Raw genomic sequence first — 17,590 nt, forward strand, 5'->3', positions numbered from 1 at the left:
GCACGTAAGCACAGAGTGCCTGTTGTACAGCCAGGCCGGGCTCCCGTCTGTGCTGTCATGGGGCACAAAATCGTATTTGTCTTGTAAAACCAACTCCGAGTGCATATGCTCTTTGTACTCAACCTTTGAGCACAGGCCAGTCGACTGACAGCCTGTCCATTGCAGCTAGTAGCTGAGATCCTCGTGGTGACTGTTTAGAAAACAGAAAGGAGCCTGTTCTGCTGCCACTCTCAGTGCCCGCTTCACCCAGTGGTGACCCTTATCTGTGCTTGGCTTCTGTGACAGGGGCACGGTTCTTTGATTTCCCCCCCTGCCGTCAGGGCTCATGTTGGGGTTTCTGTTGTTCCGAGGGGTGGGCTGCATGATGCAGTGGGTCTCTTGGAGTGTTCATTTATTTGGTTCTTTCCCCAAATACTAATTGATACCCACTATGTACTGGGGCCCAAGGACACAGATACAGACTGGGGCACTAACCCGTGTCCCCTGCATCGGCAAGCGGACTCCCAACCACTGGGCCACCAGGGAAACCCTGCTGTTCTACTTTTTGAATATTATTGAAAAGATTGTGTGCTGGTTCTGTAGCAGCCTTAAACCAAAATCTGATAAACTTCAGTTGAAAATAAAGTTTACTGGGGCTTTGAGCCCCGGTCCGGGAGGATCCCATATGCCGCGGAGCGGCTGGGCCCGTGAGCCATGGCCGCTGAGCCTGCGCGTCCGGGGCCTGCGCTCTGCAGCGGGAGAGGCCACAGCAGTGAGAGGCCCGCGTACCGCAAAAAAAAAAAAAAGAAAAGACAAAAGAAAATAAAGTTTACTATATTGCTATCAAGTAACTGTTGGGAAGTTAAAAGAAATACGTTGATTTTATTAATTGGAGTTAGACAAACATCTCGATTTATACTATTTCATCATGAGCTAAAGAACACGTTGGTGCTAAAAAAAACGTGTTAACTAGACTTGGGAATGTTTGATCTGATCAAAGGAGAAGAGATACAGACAGGAAATCAGAAATCTAGAAATCTCTAGAAGTGAAGGGCTTTTACTCAAAACTGCAGGCTAGGACTGGAGCAGCCTTCCGGTTCTACCAGGTTCTGCCGGGGGTAGTTGGAACCACGGGGCCTAGTTGGCTGATGTGGCTGGGTGGCCTGTTAGAGGACTGTCCTTACCTAGGCCTCTGTTAGCTCTGATGTTAAGGAGGGACTGGCCCTGGACCAGGGAGCTGATCCGTGACCTTGGAGCCTGATCCCGAAGGTGGCTGTGACTTGCTTTGGTTCATCCTTGGAGTGTGTTGTCATAGGCTGAGGGTGGGATTTTCCCCAATTTTTTTTTTTAGACACATAGCCTCCTGTGAGCTGGCCATTCCTTACCTGCTGTCTGTGATCTTTGACTTTACCTTGGTTCTTGTCCCATGAGGATTGAAACCATGTTGAGAGGTTTCCTTCACTCTGGAATGGCCAAGAAGAAAAGGTGAGAACAGATTTCCTGATGAAATCTGTCAGTGTCCACAGCACTTTGGTGCTTTGTCCCAGAGGCTTACCAGGCAAGTAGTAGCCAACTGACCAGGCCACACACCCACCCAGTTTTCACCCTGGCAAGATGATCGTGTGAACACCGTCCCAATATTTGCAGAGCCTTAGACATTTTTAACAGGGCTGATGAACTTTGAGCTGCACAGGTCCCCTTTGGAAGCTCTTTGACCTCTTGGTATTTATGTCCCTCTCTACACCAAAGGGCTGACTGCCTTGGACAGTTGGCATCAGTGGAAGGACAGTTGCCTCTCCTTTCCCACCCTCCAGCTGCCATCCACTTTGATTCATCAGTACTAGAAACTTCCAAAACAACATTGATTTTTCTTGTTTATCAGATTGGTGGTTACATGGAGCAAGCTGTATGACAAGTAGGAAAATTGCATCTGAATGTGTTCTGAACCGGGCTTGGTTCATAGCAGGCACTAGGTAAACGCTGGCTGACTGTGAGCACGGATTCATGGAGGGTCAATTGATGCATGTGTCTTCTGACATGTTTGGTCCTAAGTAGAGAAATTTTAAATGAAATTTAGGAAATGGAAATTATAACCATGTTTTTTCCCCAAATTCTTGGGGCTCTGAGAGCAGTGTTTGAGTTTATGCAGAATTCTACAAAAAGTAATCATTACGTGGAGTTAATTTAGTGTAACACTTCCTGAAAATATAGGTTTTTGCTTCAGTTCTTCTGAGTTTCAGATAGCAACTGAAGGAACCTAGTTGAGAATCAGAAATGTCCTTTATGTTAAAAGTTTGCTGATTAAGTCTCACCTTGATTAAATCATCTGAATTCAGAGTTGAGCCTACTTGGTGGGCTTCGTAAAGAGTTTGTTTTTGTTTCAGTTTTCTCAAGTTGACTTTGAATTTCAGTTGAATTTAAATTTGTTTCAGTTTACTCGAGTAAAGCAAATAAGGCAAAAGTGGCAGCTAGAATGTCTTCACTTTCAAAAAATTGAGAAGTACCGCTGTGAGGGCTATGTGTGGAAACCACCAGTACATATGAAAATGCCAGAACAAGATCTTTTTGGTTACAGTAGTTTGGTTTTATTTGTGTTTTTATGCGGACATTTCAGCAGGAAGGGGTCGATTGTGTTGAGCATCTGTTTGTTTGCAGCCTAGAATTTTAGAGCTGAAAGAAGTAATGCAGTTGTCTTGTGCAAGACGCTCATCTTTCAGGTGAGATAAAGGTCCATAGAAGGAACGTGAGTTAACCAGCATGAACGGGCTGGTGCAGTCACCATGTGAGGTTGGTGGAGAGAACTGAGCTGTGATTTCTTGAAAGGAAACTCTTTCCCATAGGGAAGGGGGCCCTTCCCTTCAGGAGACTCCTTCCTCCCAGTTTCTAAACATCAAATGCACCAGGACACCAGAAAACTAGAGCAGGCAGTAGGCAGCAGGCAGCAGATGGATTGTTGCAACTTCGTGAGAGAGCAAAGCAGGCAGACTAGGAAAGCCACTCTCTTAGTAATGAGACTCTGCTTCTCCAGAGGGGGTGGCTGAGCAGCAGGGCATCACTGTGGGGATTCCCGGATTCAGGCATGTGGAGATTAGAGCTGAGGGGTCTGGCGGGAACCTGGCCGGGGTCTCTTGACTGGAGGGGATCTCTGACTCCTGTGGTTGGTTGCTGCCCCATCCCGCGGCATAGGTGGGGTTCCTCCTTTCCATTCTTGGCTTTATCTACTATAGTTTCTTTTATTTCTCTGTAATTAAAATAGGACTTTATTATGGAAAACTTCAAATACGTATAATATTAGAGGGGCTAGTATAACACCCCCACACACCTGTCCCCTGGTGAGGAGTCACCGATGTTTGTCCAGTCGTTTTTCATCGACACTACCCCTTGCCTCACTAGGTTTTAAAGCAGATCCCAGACATTATATCATTTCTTTGTCAGTACTTCTGTGCATTTTGAACTAATGGAAACTTAAATCTGATTGGGGGGTGGTAGCTGAAAGAAACTAATTACTTATAGAGTAATTAAGGATTAAACTGAAGGAGCTCCCCTTTGTCAGTTATTCTGGAAGGTTTTGTTTTCCAAATGATCTTAATGGGTCGGTGCCACTCTCAGGGTAGGGGACTTGGCGTGAGGAGTATGGCTGAGGGGTAAGGGTGGAAAAGTGCTGGCTCTTGGGATGATATTTAGGAGGAGGGGACAGATGGGGTTGTTGGGAGCAGCTTCACTAGTCTCCTGCCTTTAGTCTGTAGCTGTTTGAGCAAGTTGCTCTGTTCATAATCCTAATTGTGAACCCTGCGAATGAGCCTTTAATTTATAATTGAAATGAAGATTTTACAGGAAGTAATGATTTTTGCTTCAGTGGGTCAAAGTGAGCATTTCTGAGGCACTTCCTTTCATATGTGGTCGCGTCAGGATGGCTGACGTTGCTCTTTTTGTTTCAGATGGGAATGACTGGTAACACAAGTCCATTTGGACAACCCTTTAGTCAAACTGGAGGGCAGCAGATGGGAGCCCCTGGAGTGAACCCTCAGCTGCCCAGCAAGCAGAGCATGGTCAATAGCTTGCCTCCCTTCGCTGCAGACATCAAGAATGCTTCAGTCACCAACGTGCCAAACATGGTAAGTTGCCCTTGGTCTCAGAGCTGTGGGTCTCCAGTGGGTGCTTTGGTGTGTGGATTTTATCGTGCTGACAGTGAAGATCTGCAACTAAAAGTGCGTCATGGGTAAAAGGAAAATAACCTGTATTTCTCATGCATACGCTCTCTCAGTGAGTTTAATTTTCTGTGATGAGCTGCCCGTAAGGGGCTAGTTAAGATGATTCAGCTAGTCCTCCCGAGGTCCCTATGTGGAGGGAGAGGGTTCATGTCCATGCGTCATTTTGACTTTCCTCCAGAGGTCACCCTCTTGATTCAGCAGTAGAGCCAAGAGAATTGGAGAGATGGGCTTTTTTACACTTCCTGTCTGTTAGTGGTTGAAGCTGTCCGTAGAATTCCATCCATTTCTGTTACGAAGGACATTTATCTTCAGAGAACTGTACCTTGTCTGTGAGATGTGTGTGTCCTGTCTGACTTGACAGATGGTTTCACATGTCTTCATTCTCCCTGAGATTTCCTACCTATAAAATAGAAACTACCCTTGGAACTCTCAACCTAATTAACCCAGATTATTAATGGGAAAATGGTTCCTTTTGTGCCACAAAATGGCATCTCTTTTAATTCCGGCCACTAAGGGTAAGTGTGTTCTTTTGTCGGACCTCACCGTGCATACATGGTTTCTGCGTCTCTGATGTGCCTTTAGCGATGGGTCAGGGCCTGGAGCAGCCACTGTCCTCTCCCCTAGGCCTGCCCTGCCAGGGCTGCCATCCGCATAGTTGTGCAGAGTGATTTGGGAAGGCTCAGAAGAAAGCTGGGGGATTATGTTCAGAAAAAGTTGCTTTTAGTCTTTTGATTTTTAAAAAACTTTAATTTGAAGTATTTGTTGTAAAGATACAGACAAGAATTCCTGTATCTCCATCACCCGCTTCCCTTGATGTTAACATCTTCAATAACCTTGGTATATTTGCCAAAACTAAGGAATTGACTGCTTACAGTACTTAGAAGTTTTGCGGCTGTTGGAAGCGGGAAGAGTTGGATCTCTTTTTCTTTGTTTTTGTTAAAAATCAGAAAAAGGGGCTTCCCTGGTGGCTCATTGGTTAAGAATCTGCCTGCCAATGCAGGGGACACGGGTTCGAGCCCTGGTCCGGGAGATCCCACATGCCGCGGAGCAACTAAGCCCGTGCGCCACAACTGCTGAGCCTGCGCTCTAGAGCCCGCAAGCCACAACTACTGAAGCCCATGCACCTAGAGCCTGTGCTCTGCAACAAGAGAAGTCACTGCAATGAGAAGCCCATGCACCACAACGAAGAGTAGCCGCCACTCACCACAACAAGAGAAGGCCTGTGCACAGCATCGAAGACCCAAAGCAGCCAAAAAAAAAAACAAACAAAAAAAAAAACAGAAAAGGGAGTGATACTGAGGTATCCTAATCAGATTCCCTCTCAGTTTGCTACATTCTTCCTTCTTTAAAAAGAAAGGGTACAAGCAATGAGATCTGTTTTCAAGCTGCTTCCAGTTTTTACTTCTTTATTTCTTCTTCTGATCATCCCCCTGTAACTTGCCTGGATCTGCTTCTCTTCTTCCAGTAACATTTTGTTGCCAGGATTGCCCTGTTCCCGGCCATACAGACCCAGAACTTACAACAAAGCCCACTGCTCCCTTCACGTGGCTCCTCTCAGCCCTGGGGGCGGCAGGCCAGGATCCCCAGCCCTGCTCTTCCTGTTCTCGCCTGCCTTTCCTTTTCCAGTCCTCACTGGGAGGGCAGTAGCGTGCACTTCAGTACTGTTGATTGTCACCTGGGTTTGGTCAGTGACCTGGAGCACATTTTGGCTTCAGAGTAAGAGTGTTTGCTTTTCACAGACATTCTGTGTTTTGTAGTCTGAGAAACCCTGACCTAACATTTTCTTCCCTTTTCTTTTTTTAAATCTTCTCCAGGCCCACTTTTTCATCCTTTACCCCCAACTTAGTGGCAGAATCCTTTCACTGCAGGTTCCTCTGCCTGCCTCTGCGGCTCCAGGGGACTGAATTCCTGAGAGTGGTGTGCTTGTCAAGGGCAGGTTCGGACCAGACTGGAAGCTTCTGGCTGCCTCCACCTGTGCCTGGGCTGGAGCCCTTTGGGCTAGGGAAGGCTTCTCTCTCCCTTGGCGCTGTTGACGTTTGGGGTGCGATCTTTCTCTGTTGTGGGGGCCATCCTGTGTATTGTGGGATGTTTAGCAATATCCCTGGCCTTCACCCACTTGATGCTCACAGCCCTCTACCCCGACCCCCTTATAGTTGGCCCCAGTTGAAAGCCCCTGCTCCGGGGAATGGTTGGGGGGGGCAGTAGCAGTAACATCTCATCCTTCTGTCTGTGACATCTAACAGATAAAACCAGTTCTCTCCCCCTCTCCCCTCGCCTTGGCCTTATCAGGCTACCCGCATGGTGAACTGGGGAAGTATCTTGGTGTATGGGAGCCTAGCCACCACTTTTCCACAGGGTCACGGGTGGACTCTCGGAGAGATCCGCAGCTGGTGCCTTTGGAGTGAAGTCCTCAGACGTTTACCACGGGGCTCGGGGCAGGCTTCACCAGGCCAGGTGACCCAGCCATGGCCTTCACGCTATTGGGCGCACAGGAACCAGAGGGGACTGACAGAGAAGCAGGGCAGCAAGTGCACATAATTTGCCTAATATCTTTCTAAGTGCTTTCTCATCCTGTGTTTTACCGTATTCTTTCGACAGCCTCTTGAAAGACATCACTACACCTCCCATTTTACAGATGAGGAGGCTGAGGGTCTGAGGGCTTTAGGTTCATTCAGGGCTATGTAACTTCTTGTCTGCAAGGCCCAAAGCTCCTTCAGTATGTCCTGGTGTCATGTTTTTGTGGCTCTGAGCCCTTTGGGGTGTGTTTACATTGCTTATTTGCAGTTCCTCAAACATGTTTTGTTGTCTTCCTTGAGTTTTGTAAATTGTTTCTGGCCCCTTGGAGCCCAGAGATTTTTGTACAGTGAGGGAGAGCAGTTACCAAAGATCTAGATTTCTTTAATTAAAAAAAGAGAAAAATTTGGAGCCTTGAACATATTTGTGTTTTTTGTCATGCTTTGGAGAGTGGTCTTTTAAAGCCCAGCTAGGTTCAGTGTGCCAAACAGTTGAGCTCAGGACTCTGATACCGAATCACCTGGTGCCCTGGTTGAGCTCTCTGTGGGACGATTGACACTTGGTCACTGGCCGAGGGACTCATGCTTCTTTCCTCTCCTAGAGGATTCCCGCAGCACTGGTGGTGCTCAGGAAGCGAGGGGATGTGGCCATTCCTTTAACTCGTCTCATTTGTTTAGCACCTTCTCTGAGCCCAGGTGCATCTGGAGTGCTGGTGTGAGTTACATAGAGCTCACCCCTCTTCCGTGAAATTGGGGGTGGTGGTGATGGAAAACAGATAATTACAAATGCCAACTGCCCCAACAGGTCTGAGTAGCACAGAGAGGTTGAGGTTGACACAGGGACCTCCTTAGGTGGAGCCATCAGAGAGAAGGCCGCACGAAGTAGGAGGTTTTAAGGGCAAGATTGGAAGGATGAGCAGGAGCCGCGCAGACCCCAGGGCACTGGGAGAGCATTGGCTTGTGTAGGAGCCAGCAGAAGTCCAGTGGGAAGGATGAGAGGAAAGCGGTGTGAAGTGGATATTGGGGGCTGGGCAGGAGCCGTCTCAAGGAGGGCCATGGGTCGCAGTGGCCACTGCAGTGCTCTAGGCTAGCGGAGATGGGGGCCTGGAGGCCATTGATTAAGAGGGGACGGGAGACCAGATGAGGTTTGCCACTAGAGTGGATATGTGGGGTCACCATGTGAGATGACTTGGTGGGAGTCAGGACCATTTACAGAGCTAGCGGAGGAACAGACTGGGAGAAGGGAGATGAAGGGGAGGGCATTCGTAATTCCACTTTAGACATGCTCCTCTTGAGATGCTTGCGAGATGTCTAGGTGAAGAGGCCAGGCAGATGGGTAGACATACAAGTAGGGCAACCACTATCCATCGGGAGCTGGCGGTAAGCATGCTATGGTAGAAGGGCTGTGGAGTGGATGCCGTGGCTCAGAGGGGAGCACAGGAAGAGAGACCAGGCAGAGGAGGAGCTGGCAAAGGGGACAGCAAGGGACTGATGTCACTGAAGCCGAGAGAGGAGATCGTTTGGACAGGCAGAGATGGTGGCTGCTGAGATGGTGAGTGAGATGAAGACCAAAGAGCATCGCTGGAATATTCAGGGGATCTGTGGGATGGTCAGGAAGCGTGGAACATCTTCCGTGAGACTTAAGTGTGGCCCGTAGTCATGGAGACCTGTTGATCACCAAGGTCTATGTGCTGCCTGGAGCTCCAAAAGGTTCAGAGACCTTATTGCAAATGGGGTCCTTTTGAGGGCATATATATCCCCAGGACAATATTCAAAAGCAAATACCACATCTCCCTAAATTTTCACATGGATTTCGTTGCAGCTGTGTCTTTGGCCATTTTATTTGTAATTTCTTAACTTTCTACAGATTTTTGAAGCTTCTTAGAACTTTTATCATATTATTACATTGTATTTCATGATTCTAAGATGCAAATTTTTTTCACATTTGTAGCATCTTTGAAATCAGGATGTATTTTAGAAACAAACAAGTTTTAGGTCTAATAAGACACAGTATGTGTACTAACTACGTTACTTGTTCATAATTGTAATTAATAAGAGTGACAACTATTAAATATATATTCACTATCCAGTTTTCTAGGATAGCTCACATGGATATAAAAATTTCAAAATTATGTAAATTTTACTGACAAAGAAGAACAGGTTTGGGCAGGGGTATAGGTTGGGTTGTCTTTTGTGGCCTGACTTCAAGGTCCATGTGGGCCTTTTCGAAGGAGAGATTTGCATGAGAGTGCGTGGGGTGGGGGAGAGTTGTTCCAGGGCAGTCCTCTGGAAGAGGAGGCCACTTGATTCCTTGGTGACATTACCCTTCTTGCCATTTTCACCTGAAAAAGTCATAACACGGAGAGCAAGGGAGCATTTGCAGGAAGGAGGGAAATACAGACATCATTTGGCACTGGATTTGTCAGTTAGGTCATTGCTGACCTTCATGATGGGTCTGGGATTGTTTTAAAGGAGCACTGTTTCGAAGTGGGACACATCTTGGGCTTATCTAATCTAAGAAAGTTTGGTGACCAAAGGGGCCTCATCATCAGTTTCTCTCACAGAGTCTCCTGTGGGGCTCCCCAATGCGGTCTCCTACAAGCGTTCTTTCTTTCTTTCTTTTTTTTTTTTTTAACATCTTTATTGGAATATAATTGCTCTACAATGGTGTGTTAGTTTCTGCTTTATAACAAAGTGAATCAGCCATACATACACATATATCCTCAGATCTCCTCCCTCCTGCGTCTCCCTCGCACCCTCCCTATCCCATCCCTCTAGGTGGTCACAAAGCACCGAGCTGATCTCCCTGTGCTATGTGGCTGTTTCCCACTAGCTATCGATTTTACATTTGGTAGTGTATATATCATGTCACTCTCTCACTTCGTCCCAGCTTACCCTTCCCCCTCTCCGTGTTCTCAAGTCCATTCTCTACGTCTGCGTCTTTATTCCTGTCCTGCCCCTAGGTTCTTCAGAACCTTTTTTTGTTTTTTAGATTCCATATATATGTGTTAGCATGCAGTATTTGTTTTTCTCTTTCTGACTTACTTCACTCTGTATGACAGACTCTAGGTCCATCCACCTCACTACAAATAACTCATTTTCGTTTCTTTTTATGGCTAATACTCCATTGTATATATGTGCCACATCATCTTTATTCATCTGTCGATAGACACTTAAGTTGCTTCCATGTCCTGGCTATTGTAAATAGAGCTGCAGTGAAGACTGTGGTACATGAATCTTTTTGAATTATGGTTTTCCCAGGATATATGCCCAATAGTGGGGTTGCTGGGTCATATGGTAGTTCTATTTTTAGTTTTTTAAGGAACCTCCGTACTGGTCTCCACAGTGGCTGTATCAATTTACATTCCCACCAACAGTACAAGAGGGTTCCCTTTTCTCCACACCCTCTCCAGCATTTACTGTTTATAGATTTTTTGATGATGGCCATTCTGACCGGTGTGAGATGGTACCTCGTTGTAGTTTTGATTTGCATTTCGCTAATGATTAGTGATGTTGAGCATCCTTTTGTGTGTTTGTTGGCAATCTGTATATCTTCTTTGGAGAAATGTCTATTTAGGTCTTCTGCCCATTTTTGGATTGGGTTGTTTGTTTTTTTGATATTGAGCAGCATGAGCTGCTTGTACATTTTGGAGATTAATCCTTTGTCAGTTGCTTCGTTTGCAAATAATTTCTCCCGTTCTGAGGGTTGTCTTTTCATCTTGTTCATGGTTTCCTTTGCTGTGCGAAAGCTTTTAAGTTTCATTAGGTCCCATTTTTTTATTTTTGGTTTTATTTCCATTTCTCTAGGAGGTGGGTCATAAAGGATCTTGCTGTTATTTATGTCAAAGAGTGTTCTGCCTATGTTTTCCTCTAAGAGTTTTATAGTGTCTCGCCTTGCATTTAGGTCTTTAGTCCATTTTGAGCTTATTTTACAAGGGTTATTTCTAATAGAAAGTTCATACGTGTTGGGGTTTTTTGTTATGTTGTTGTTTTGAGAAAAACTAAGAACTGTATTATGGAGACTTTGCCATTCTTAAAGTTGTAATGGAGGAAAATCATCAGTAGTGCTGCTTATTTAAAATTGCTCACAGAAGAATAAAATAAAATAGCTCATGAGAATGGTGTTAGGATTTTGGTCGTGTGTCAGAGAATTTGAACTTGGAGGCTTTGGACGAGGCCCCCAGGCAGCTGCTGATTCATGTCTCTAAAGTGAAGGAAAGTGTCGCTAGTACTGACTATCCATGCAGAGGAGGGTTGTAGAACTGTGTTCTGTGTCCTGCCAGAATAACAAAGATGTGGGGTAGTGCCATTAGCTACGGCTCTTCCAGGGCAAGCTGTGTGTTTTGGGGTTAGTTCTCTCTGTTTCTCAGCATGTCAGTGGACCCACTGCATCAGTGGGACTGGTTCTTGGGCCCCACCCTGCCCTCCTGGTTCAGAATGCCTTAGAAGAAGGTGAGGAATCTGTGTTCTTGTCTGTCACTGTTATTTGTGAAACTTTAGTTTTTTTCTCAGTTTTCCAGTGTATGCCACCTACTTCCCTGTAAGGCGGTTCAGGATAATTGCCAAATAGATGGACTTGTTCTTTCTTTTGCACTGGAACTGCAGCTTTAAATAAGCTCCTCCGGTGATTTTGATGTAGATTAGTCTTTGAGAGCCACTGTCCCCTGCAGTGTCAGTGACCTGATGCCCGGCTGCCCCACTGTGGAGTGGGCTACTTTGTTAGTCTTGAGTCCACTTCAGTACTTCAGAAGGCTTCCCTGTCTCCCTCCACCTTTTCTGTCTTATTCTCTTATGATTTTCTGTCCTCCATGTCCAGTTTCTGATCACTGAGGGAGCAAGACTTGAACTGATTGAACTTTGTGAACCCAAGGGTCTCCTCTTTGTTGTTGTCTTTGGCTCATCTCACAGTTTTAGTTGCCCTGCGGAGATGCTGATGTTCGCATACCATTGTCCACTAGCTCCTTGTACTTCACAAGCATGAATTTAAAATCACTGGTGGTCTAGTATTTCCCTCTACCCTAGGACTGGGGAGAGTGCTTCCCGGCGCTCTCGTCCTTCTCTGGAAACGACGAGTGAAGAGTCTTGTCAGCTCTTCACCGTGAGAGCAGTTTCTGTATAAAATCACTCTGTGGCTATGAATTATGCCTCAGTAATTGAATTGGAAAACAGGGGACAAGGTTGGGAAGTGAGCGCTTGCCTGTAATTATTAGCCATCCAAGTGTTTTTGTAATTTTAGGAGTTTACCTTTCGTATTCTCAACTTATTGCCTTCACCTGTAACTTGAAGATCTCTGAGAAAATGTGTATGTGAGGCCTTTGACGAATAACTTTTAGTTCTAAAATTCTTATTAGTACCTGTATAAATCCTTTCTACTGTTTTAACTCATCCCCTTTTGTTTTGGTAATAAATATCAGCTGGGAAACATAGACTAAGCACAAAATATGATGTGTTGCGAATATCAGGAAACTATAAATGGAGAAAAATTAACAGTATTCTTTGATATTAGGAACCAACTGTACAATAGTATTGCAAGTACTCAATCAAGATCATTTAACTTCTTTCCAAGATGAGTTTCCATTAACCAGCAGTGTCTTTTCTAGGGTCTAATTAGCGTAGCCTTTTCTTCAATGAAACTTTCTGGGTAAAACAACATAAATTATCTCCAGAGACATTCAGCCCTCTCACTTCATGTAAAGTAGAGACTCAGTAGGAAGGTTCTTCATGTCTAAACAAGCTGCGCCCACCACATACTAGTGTTGGAATTTCTGCCTGCTCGATAGCAGCAAATACAGGTGTTTCTGGAAAATGAAGTGACCATTTTAAGAAGACCTCAGTAGACACCTTAAAAGATTGTATTAAAAGAATTAAAAATAAAAAAAAATTTTTAATAAAAAATAAAATATATATTTTTTAAAAGGAAGAAGAACTCAGTAGATAGCACATTTAATGGATCTGGAAGGAGATAGTCGTAGCTACCAAAGATGTAAGTGCGATACTGTGTCTGAAGAGCCAGGAACCACAACAGTCTTTTTGCAGCCCTAATTACCCTAACTTCTTTTTACTTTTTTCCACAATTATCTGAAATGGCCCTAAGGCTCAAGTCACCAAAAACGAATTTTTCAGTCAAATGATTAATTTGCCAAGTTATCAAAAACTTACTGTAATAAATGTTCTTGAAGAATATGTTCGTATATATTGATGGTCAAGAAGATTATTCCTTAAAAGTTTTTAGTAGATTGGTAATTCTCATTCGGTGAATGGGCCTGATGCTGTGAAGACCCCTTAAGTCAGTTAAGACCTGCTGCTCTGGTTGGCCTGTCACCTTGGCTGTTGGAATAGATTCAGCAGCTTTTACCTTTTAGGGTTTCTTTGCACAGGTGCATTTGACCACTCAGCCCTCCATGGCAGACCGACTCTCTGGGTCGGAAGGAGTGACCTTAGGGCAGGGGAGAGAGTGGGTCTGTCCAGTTGTCAAGTCCTGTGCCTTTGCCCTCTGGCTCACCCATCGAGTTTTCTTTCTTGACTTAGCCATTTGTTTTCTGCTGTGAAATCACAGCATTTCTGATTTGGAAGATTGCTTAGAAATCATTCTGGTCCAGCTTGCTCATTTTAAATTATTTCCCTATTGAATTTAAATCTTAAATTGTAAGGTAATCTTATTTTTTAAAAAATCAACAAACACCAAGCAAGAAGGAGAAAACACAGAAACATTATTCCTTCTATCTAAACAACTATGTTCTGTTTCTTACCAATTGATCTTTATCATCTCAGGTGATTATCACTTCTTCCTAGTTTGATAGCTCTGCATTTAATGAGCATATTCTTTATTTTATGACTGCAAAGCTTTGTGTACCCAGCTGTTCTAGGGTCCTTCTGGGGGAATCAGAACAAGCAAATATTGCAGAACAGCGCTTTGTCCCACCTGGTATTTGCTTTCTTGTCATTTTCTGACTTTTAAGTGGAGGTTGGGAAGAAGTAAAGTTTCCAGGTGGGCCAGGGGAGTATGTCAGAGGAGTGTGGGTCTGGAGTCCATCAGTAATGTAGAAGGTCTAGGCCAGGTTGATCCTGAAGGGCCATCTCTAGGAATCCCAGCCCGACATGAATTGGGGGCAGTGGTTATGTGGCAGGAGGAAGCACTTTCATTCCCTCTTCTGTCTTGGTCAGTGTCTGCTTCTTACTGTTTGCATTACAGAGTCCTTTGCAGACATTATAATCTGTTCTTGGACGCTTCATGGAAAATAACTTCCTTTTCTAGAAAGAATGCCAGAATAAACTTTATTATACATACTCCTTGTGCATATCTGTGATTCTATCCTTAGGATAGAATAAAGGGCATTTTAAAAAATGGGGTTGGTGCTGATTACTCAAACCTATGTAACAATAGCACAACCCTAATAAAAATACATCAAACTCCTTTAAAAATTAAGGAATACACCACAATAAATATAAAATGTTTGCGTTTCAAGGTCTTGTGATGGGCAGGGGTGTAAATGATGGTTGAGTTATGGTGACAAGTGACACATGCAAAGAGCAAAGATCTAGCAAAGACTGAAAAGGGGTGAGTGGGCTGTACCCTCCACAGCCCTTAGATCATGTGCTTTGTGTTCACCTGCTGTTTCTCATCGTTCAAAATGCTGACAGGCAGGGGTGGGGGGGTCACGATTGCACCAATGTGACTCCCATGCCGTGGTAACCTCCCCCTTCCATGATTAGGAATTACACGTGATCTGATGAGAATTACTGAAATGCAAATTTCATACATTTTAAGGCCTTTAATGATACTGTTATATTGCCTTCCAAGAAAAGCCACGAACCAGGTCACTAGTATCGCACAGTGCTCCCAAGGCTGGGGATTATCACTCTGTCCTTTGATAGGAGGAAATGGTGTCTTATTATTTTGATTTGCATTTCTTGATTACTGGTAAGAATTAAAGTACTTATGTTTAGTATGCTTTTATTTTTTGAGTTGCTTAGTTCCTGTCCTTGGCCAGTTTTTCTGTTAGATTCTCTTAGAATGCTTTATAAAGCAAGGTGGGCAACCCTCTGACAAGGTGGGCAGCAGGAGGGTTAAAAGGTGGGCAGTCTACTGCTAGATCCCCCTCTCCACCACTGCCCAGTGCCATTTTGGGCCCTGAGTTAGTCCTCCCTTGGGGGTGGGTGGGTGGGTGGGTATTAAATGAGCTGATGCTGTTGGGCACTGAACACAGAGCCTGGCACAAAGTCCTTGAGAAATAAAGACTGGCCAAGGAGAGGAAAAAGAATAATACCTGCAGTGTTATTTGCTTTGTCTTGTGTGTTTCAGATATTTTTCCTAGTTTGTTGGTTGCTATTACAGTGGCCTGGCCCTGGCGCTTTTCCATTATGCATGGCTGCCGCTACATCAGAATCACCTGTGGCCCTTTTGCTCTTAAATGTTTTGTTTTATTCTAACTGTAAAAGTACATACATGTTCATTTTGGAAAATCTTTAAAAAGTAGAAAGCTAAATATAGTAAAGCGCCCCCTGTGGAACTTTAACAAATAGAAATGCCTCTGGCTCCGCCCCAGATTTGTGAATCATAGTCTCTGGGAGGGACAAATGGGGAATCTGTATTTGAAGAGGTTTTACTGGGGATTGGTTAGGAACCACTGCTTTATTTACATATTTTTATGAAGGCCTTTACCACTTTTGCATTACAAAATATTCATTTAATACTTTCTAGTACCTTTACAATTTTATTTTTTATATTTAATTGTTCATTGTTTTCTACTGATTCTTCTGATCCCCCCCCCAAGTGGAATGTTTTTTGTTTATAAAAATAGTGGACACTTGTAAAACATTCAAACAATACATAATTATAAACACGATCGCACCCCTGCCCAGAGCTAACCACCAAATAATCTTAACGAAGTTTTTCTAAGAACAGGTACAAAATATAAAGTTAATAAAGAAAAACCAAATGACTTTATGGTACTATTTTATAACTTTCCTTTGTAGCTTAATATGTTATAGACAGCTTTTCATGAGAGCATGAAGGTCTACATTATTATTGTTACTAATTTCGTTTGCCTCAGATAATCATTTTGCTATATCTCACAATTTTGGGTGGGTCAAGGATTTGGTTAGGGCTTGGCTTTGGGCCCTTATGTACCATGTAGCTTTGACTGGGGTCACTTGAGGTCCACCTTACTTTTCATGACTGCATATGATTTCATGAGGTCTGTAGCCATAATTTTTTTTAATTAGTCCACCTTTGATAGGCATTTAGGAGCTTTCCGGTATTCAGTGATTTAATCAAGGCGTGGTGGCTGTCTTTGTACATACATTTTAGCACACTAGTCCGGTTACTTCCCTAATAATAAGTTATAAGAAGTAGAACTACTGGATCAAAAGAAATGCACATTTTTCTTTTTGATACATGTTGCTTTCCAGAGTCGTACTAAATTGCATTATCACCAAAATCTCTGAAAATTGCTGTCTCTATACCCTCATTGATACCATTTTTTTTTATCTTGGTCATATTGATAGGTGAAAGATGTCTCTTTGTTCTCATTTCATTTCTTTGATGCTTAGTGAGATAGAACTCATTTTAAAACAGCTTTACTGAGATATAATTCATGTCCCATACAGTGTTCCTTCCCCCTTTTAAAGTGCACAATTCAGTGGCATTCAGTGTATTGTGTGACCATCACCAACCACAATTTTTTATTTTTAAATTTTTTTCTTTTTTGATTAATTAATTTATTTTTTGGCTGAGTTGGGTCTTCATTGCTGCACACGGGCTTTCTCTAGTTGCAATGAGTGGACGCTACTCTTCATTGCAGTGAGTGGGCTTCTCATTGCAATGGTTTCTCTTGTTGCAGAGCACGGGCTCTAGATGCACGGGCTTCAGTAGTCGAGGCACATGGGCTCAGTAGTTGTGGCTCTCAGTCTCTGGAGCCGCTGCAGGCTCAGTAGCTGTGGCACACGGGCTTAGTTGCTCCACGGCATGTGGGATCTCCCGGACCAGGGCTCGAACCCGTGTCCTCTGCGTTGGCAGGCAGATTGTTAACCACTGTGCTACCGGGGAAGTCCACCAACCACAATTTTAGAACATTTTCATATCCCAGAAAGAAACTCTATACTTTTAGCAAGTTCCTTCCATTTCCCCCAGACCTTCAGCCAGATGCAACCACTAATCTATTTTCTGCCCCTATGGATTTACCTATTCTGGACATTTCATAGAAATGGAATTATACAATATGTGGTCATTTGTGACTGGCTGTTTTCACTTAGCACGATGTTTTCGAAGTTCATTCATGTTGTAGCATGTACTGGTACTTCCTTTTTTGTGGTTGGATTATATTGCATTTTGGATATATCACTTTTTTCCATTCATCAGTTGATGGGCGTTTAAGTTCGTTCCACTTTTTTGGCTGTTAGGAATAGTGCTGCTACAAACATTTGTGTACATGTTTTTATGTGAACATATGTTTTCAATTCTCTTGGGTGTATATGCTTAGGAGGGGAATTGCTGGGCCATATGGTAACTCCAGGTTTAACCTTTTGAGGAACTGCCAGAGTGTTTTCCAAAGTTGCTGTTCCATTTGACGTTCTCACCAGTAGAGTGTGTGAGAGTCCAGTTTTTCCACATGCTCACCAACACTTGTTACTGTCTAGTTTTTTTAATTGTAGCTACCCTAGTGGGTGTAAAATGGTACCTCAGTGTGGTTCTGATGATGGCTAATAGTGCTGAGCGTCTTTTCATGTGCTTATTGACCATTTGTATATCTTCTTTGGGAAAATGTCTGTTCATATCCTTTGTCCATTTTAAAAAATTAGGTTCTTTTTATTTTTTAATCATTAGTTGTAAGTGTTTTTTTAATACAAGTGCCTTATCACATCTATGATTTGCAGATGCTTTCTCCC

At 43.8% G+C, this 17,590-nt stretch overlaps 1 protein-coding gene across 10 annotated transcripts in view; it reads left to right on the forward strand.

Moving 5' to 3' along the window:
• Positions 1-17,590, forward strand: part of CREBBP (CREB binding lysine acetyltransferase) — a 131,353-nt gene that overhangs the window by 54,278 nt on the left and 59,485 nt on the right. For 9 of the 10 annotated variants that reach the window (XM_089896245.1, XM_089896243.1, XM_089896242.1 and 6 more), the window contains one exon: positions 3,918-4,094. The exons of the other annotated variant lie outside the window; for it this stretch is intronic. In XM_089896245.1, coding sequence (XP_089752371.1) covers positions 3,918-4,094 — 177 coding nt within the window. The remainder of the gene's footprint in view (positions 1-3,917; positions 4,095-17,590) is intronic. 10 annotated transcript variants of the gene reach the window in all.

Source organism: Delphinapterus leucas, chromosome 15, assembly GCF_059928025.1.
Source record: "Delphinapterus leucas isolate spDelLeu-1000000601 "Yukka" chromosome 15, BTC_Dleu_Yukka2, whole genome shotgun sequence".
NCBI lineage: Eukaryota > Metazoa > Chordata > Mammalia > Artiodactyla > Monodontidae > Delphinapterus > Delphinapterus leucas.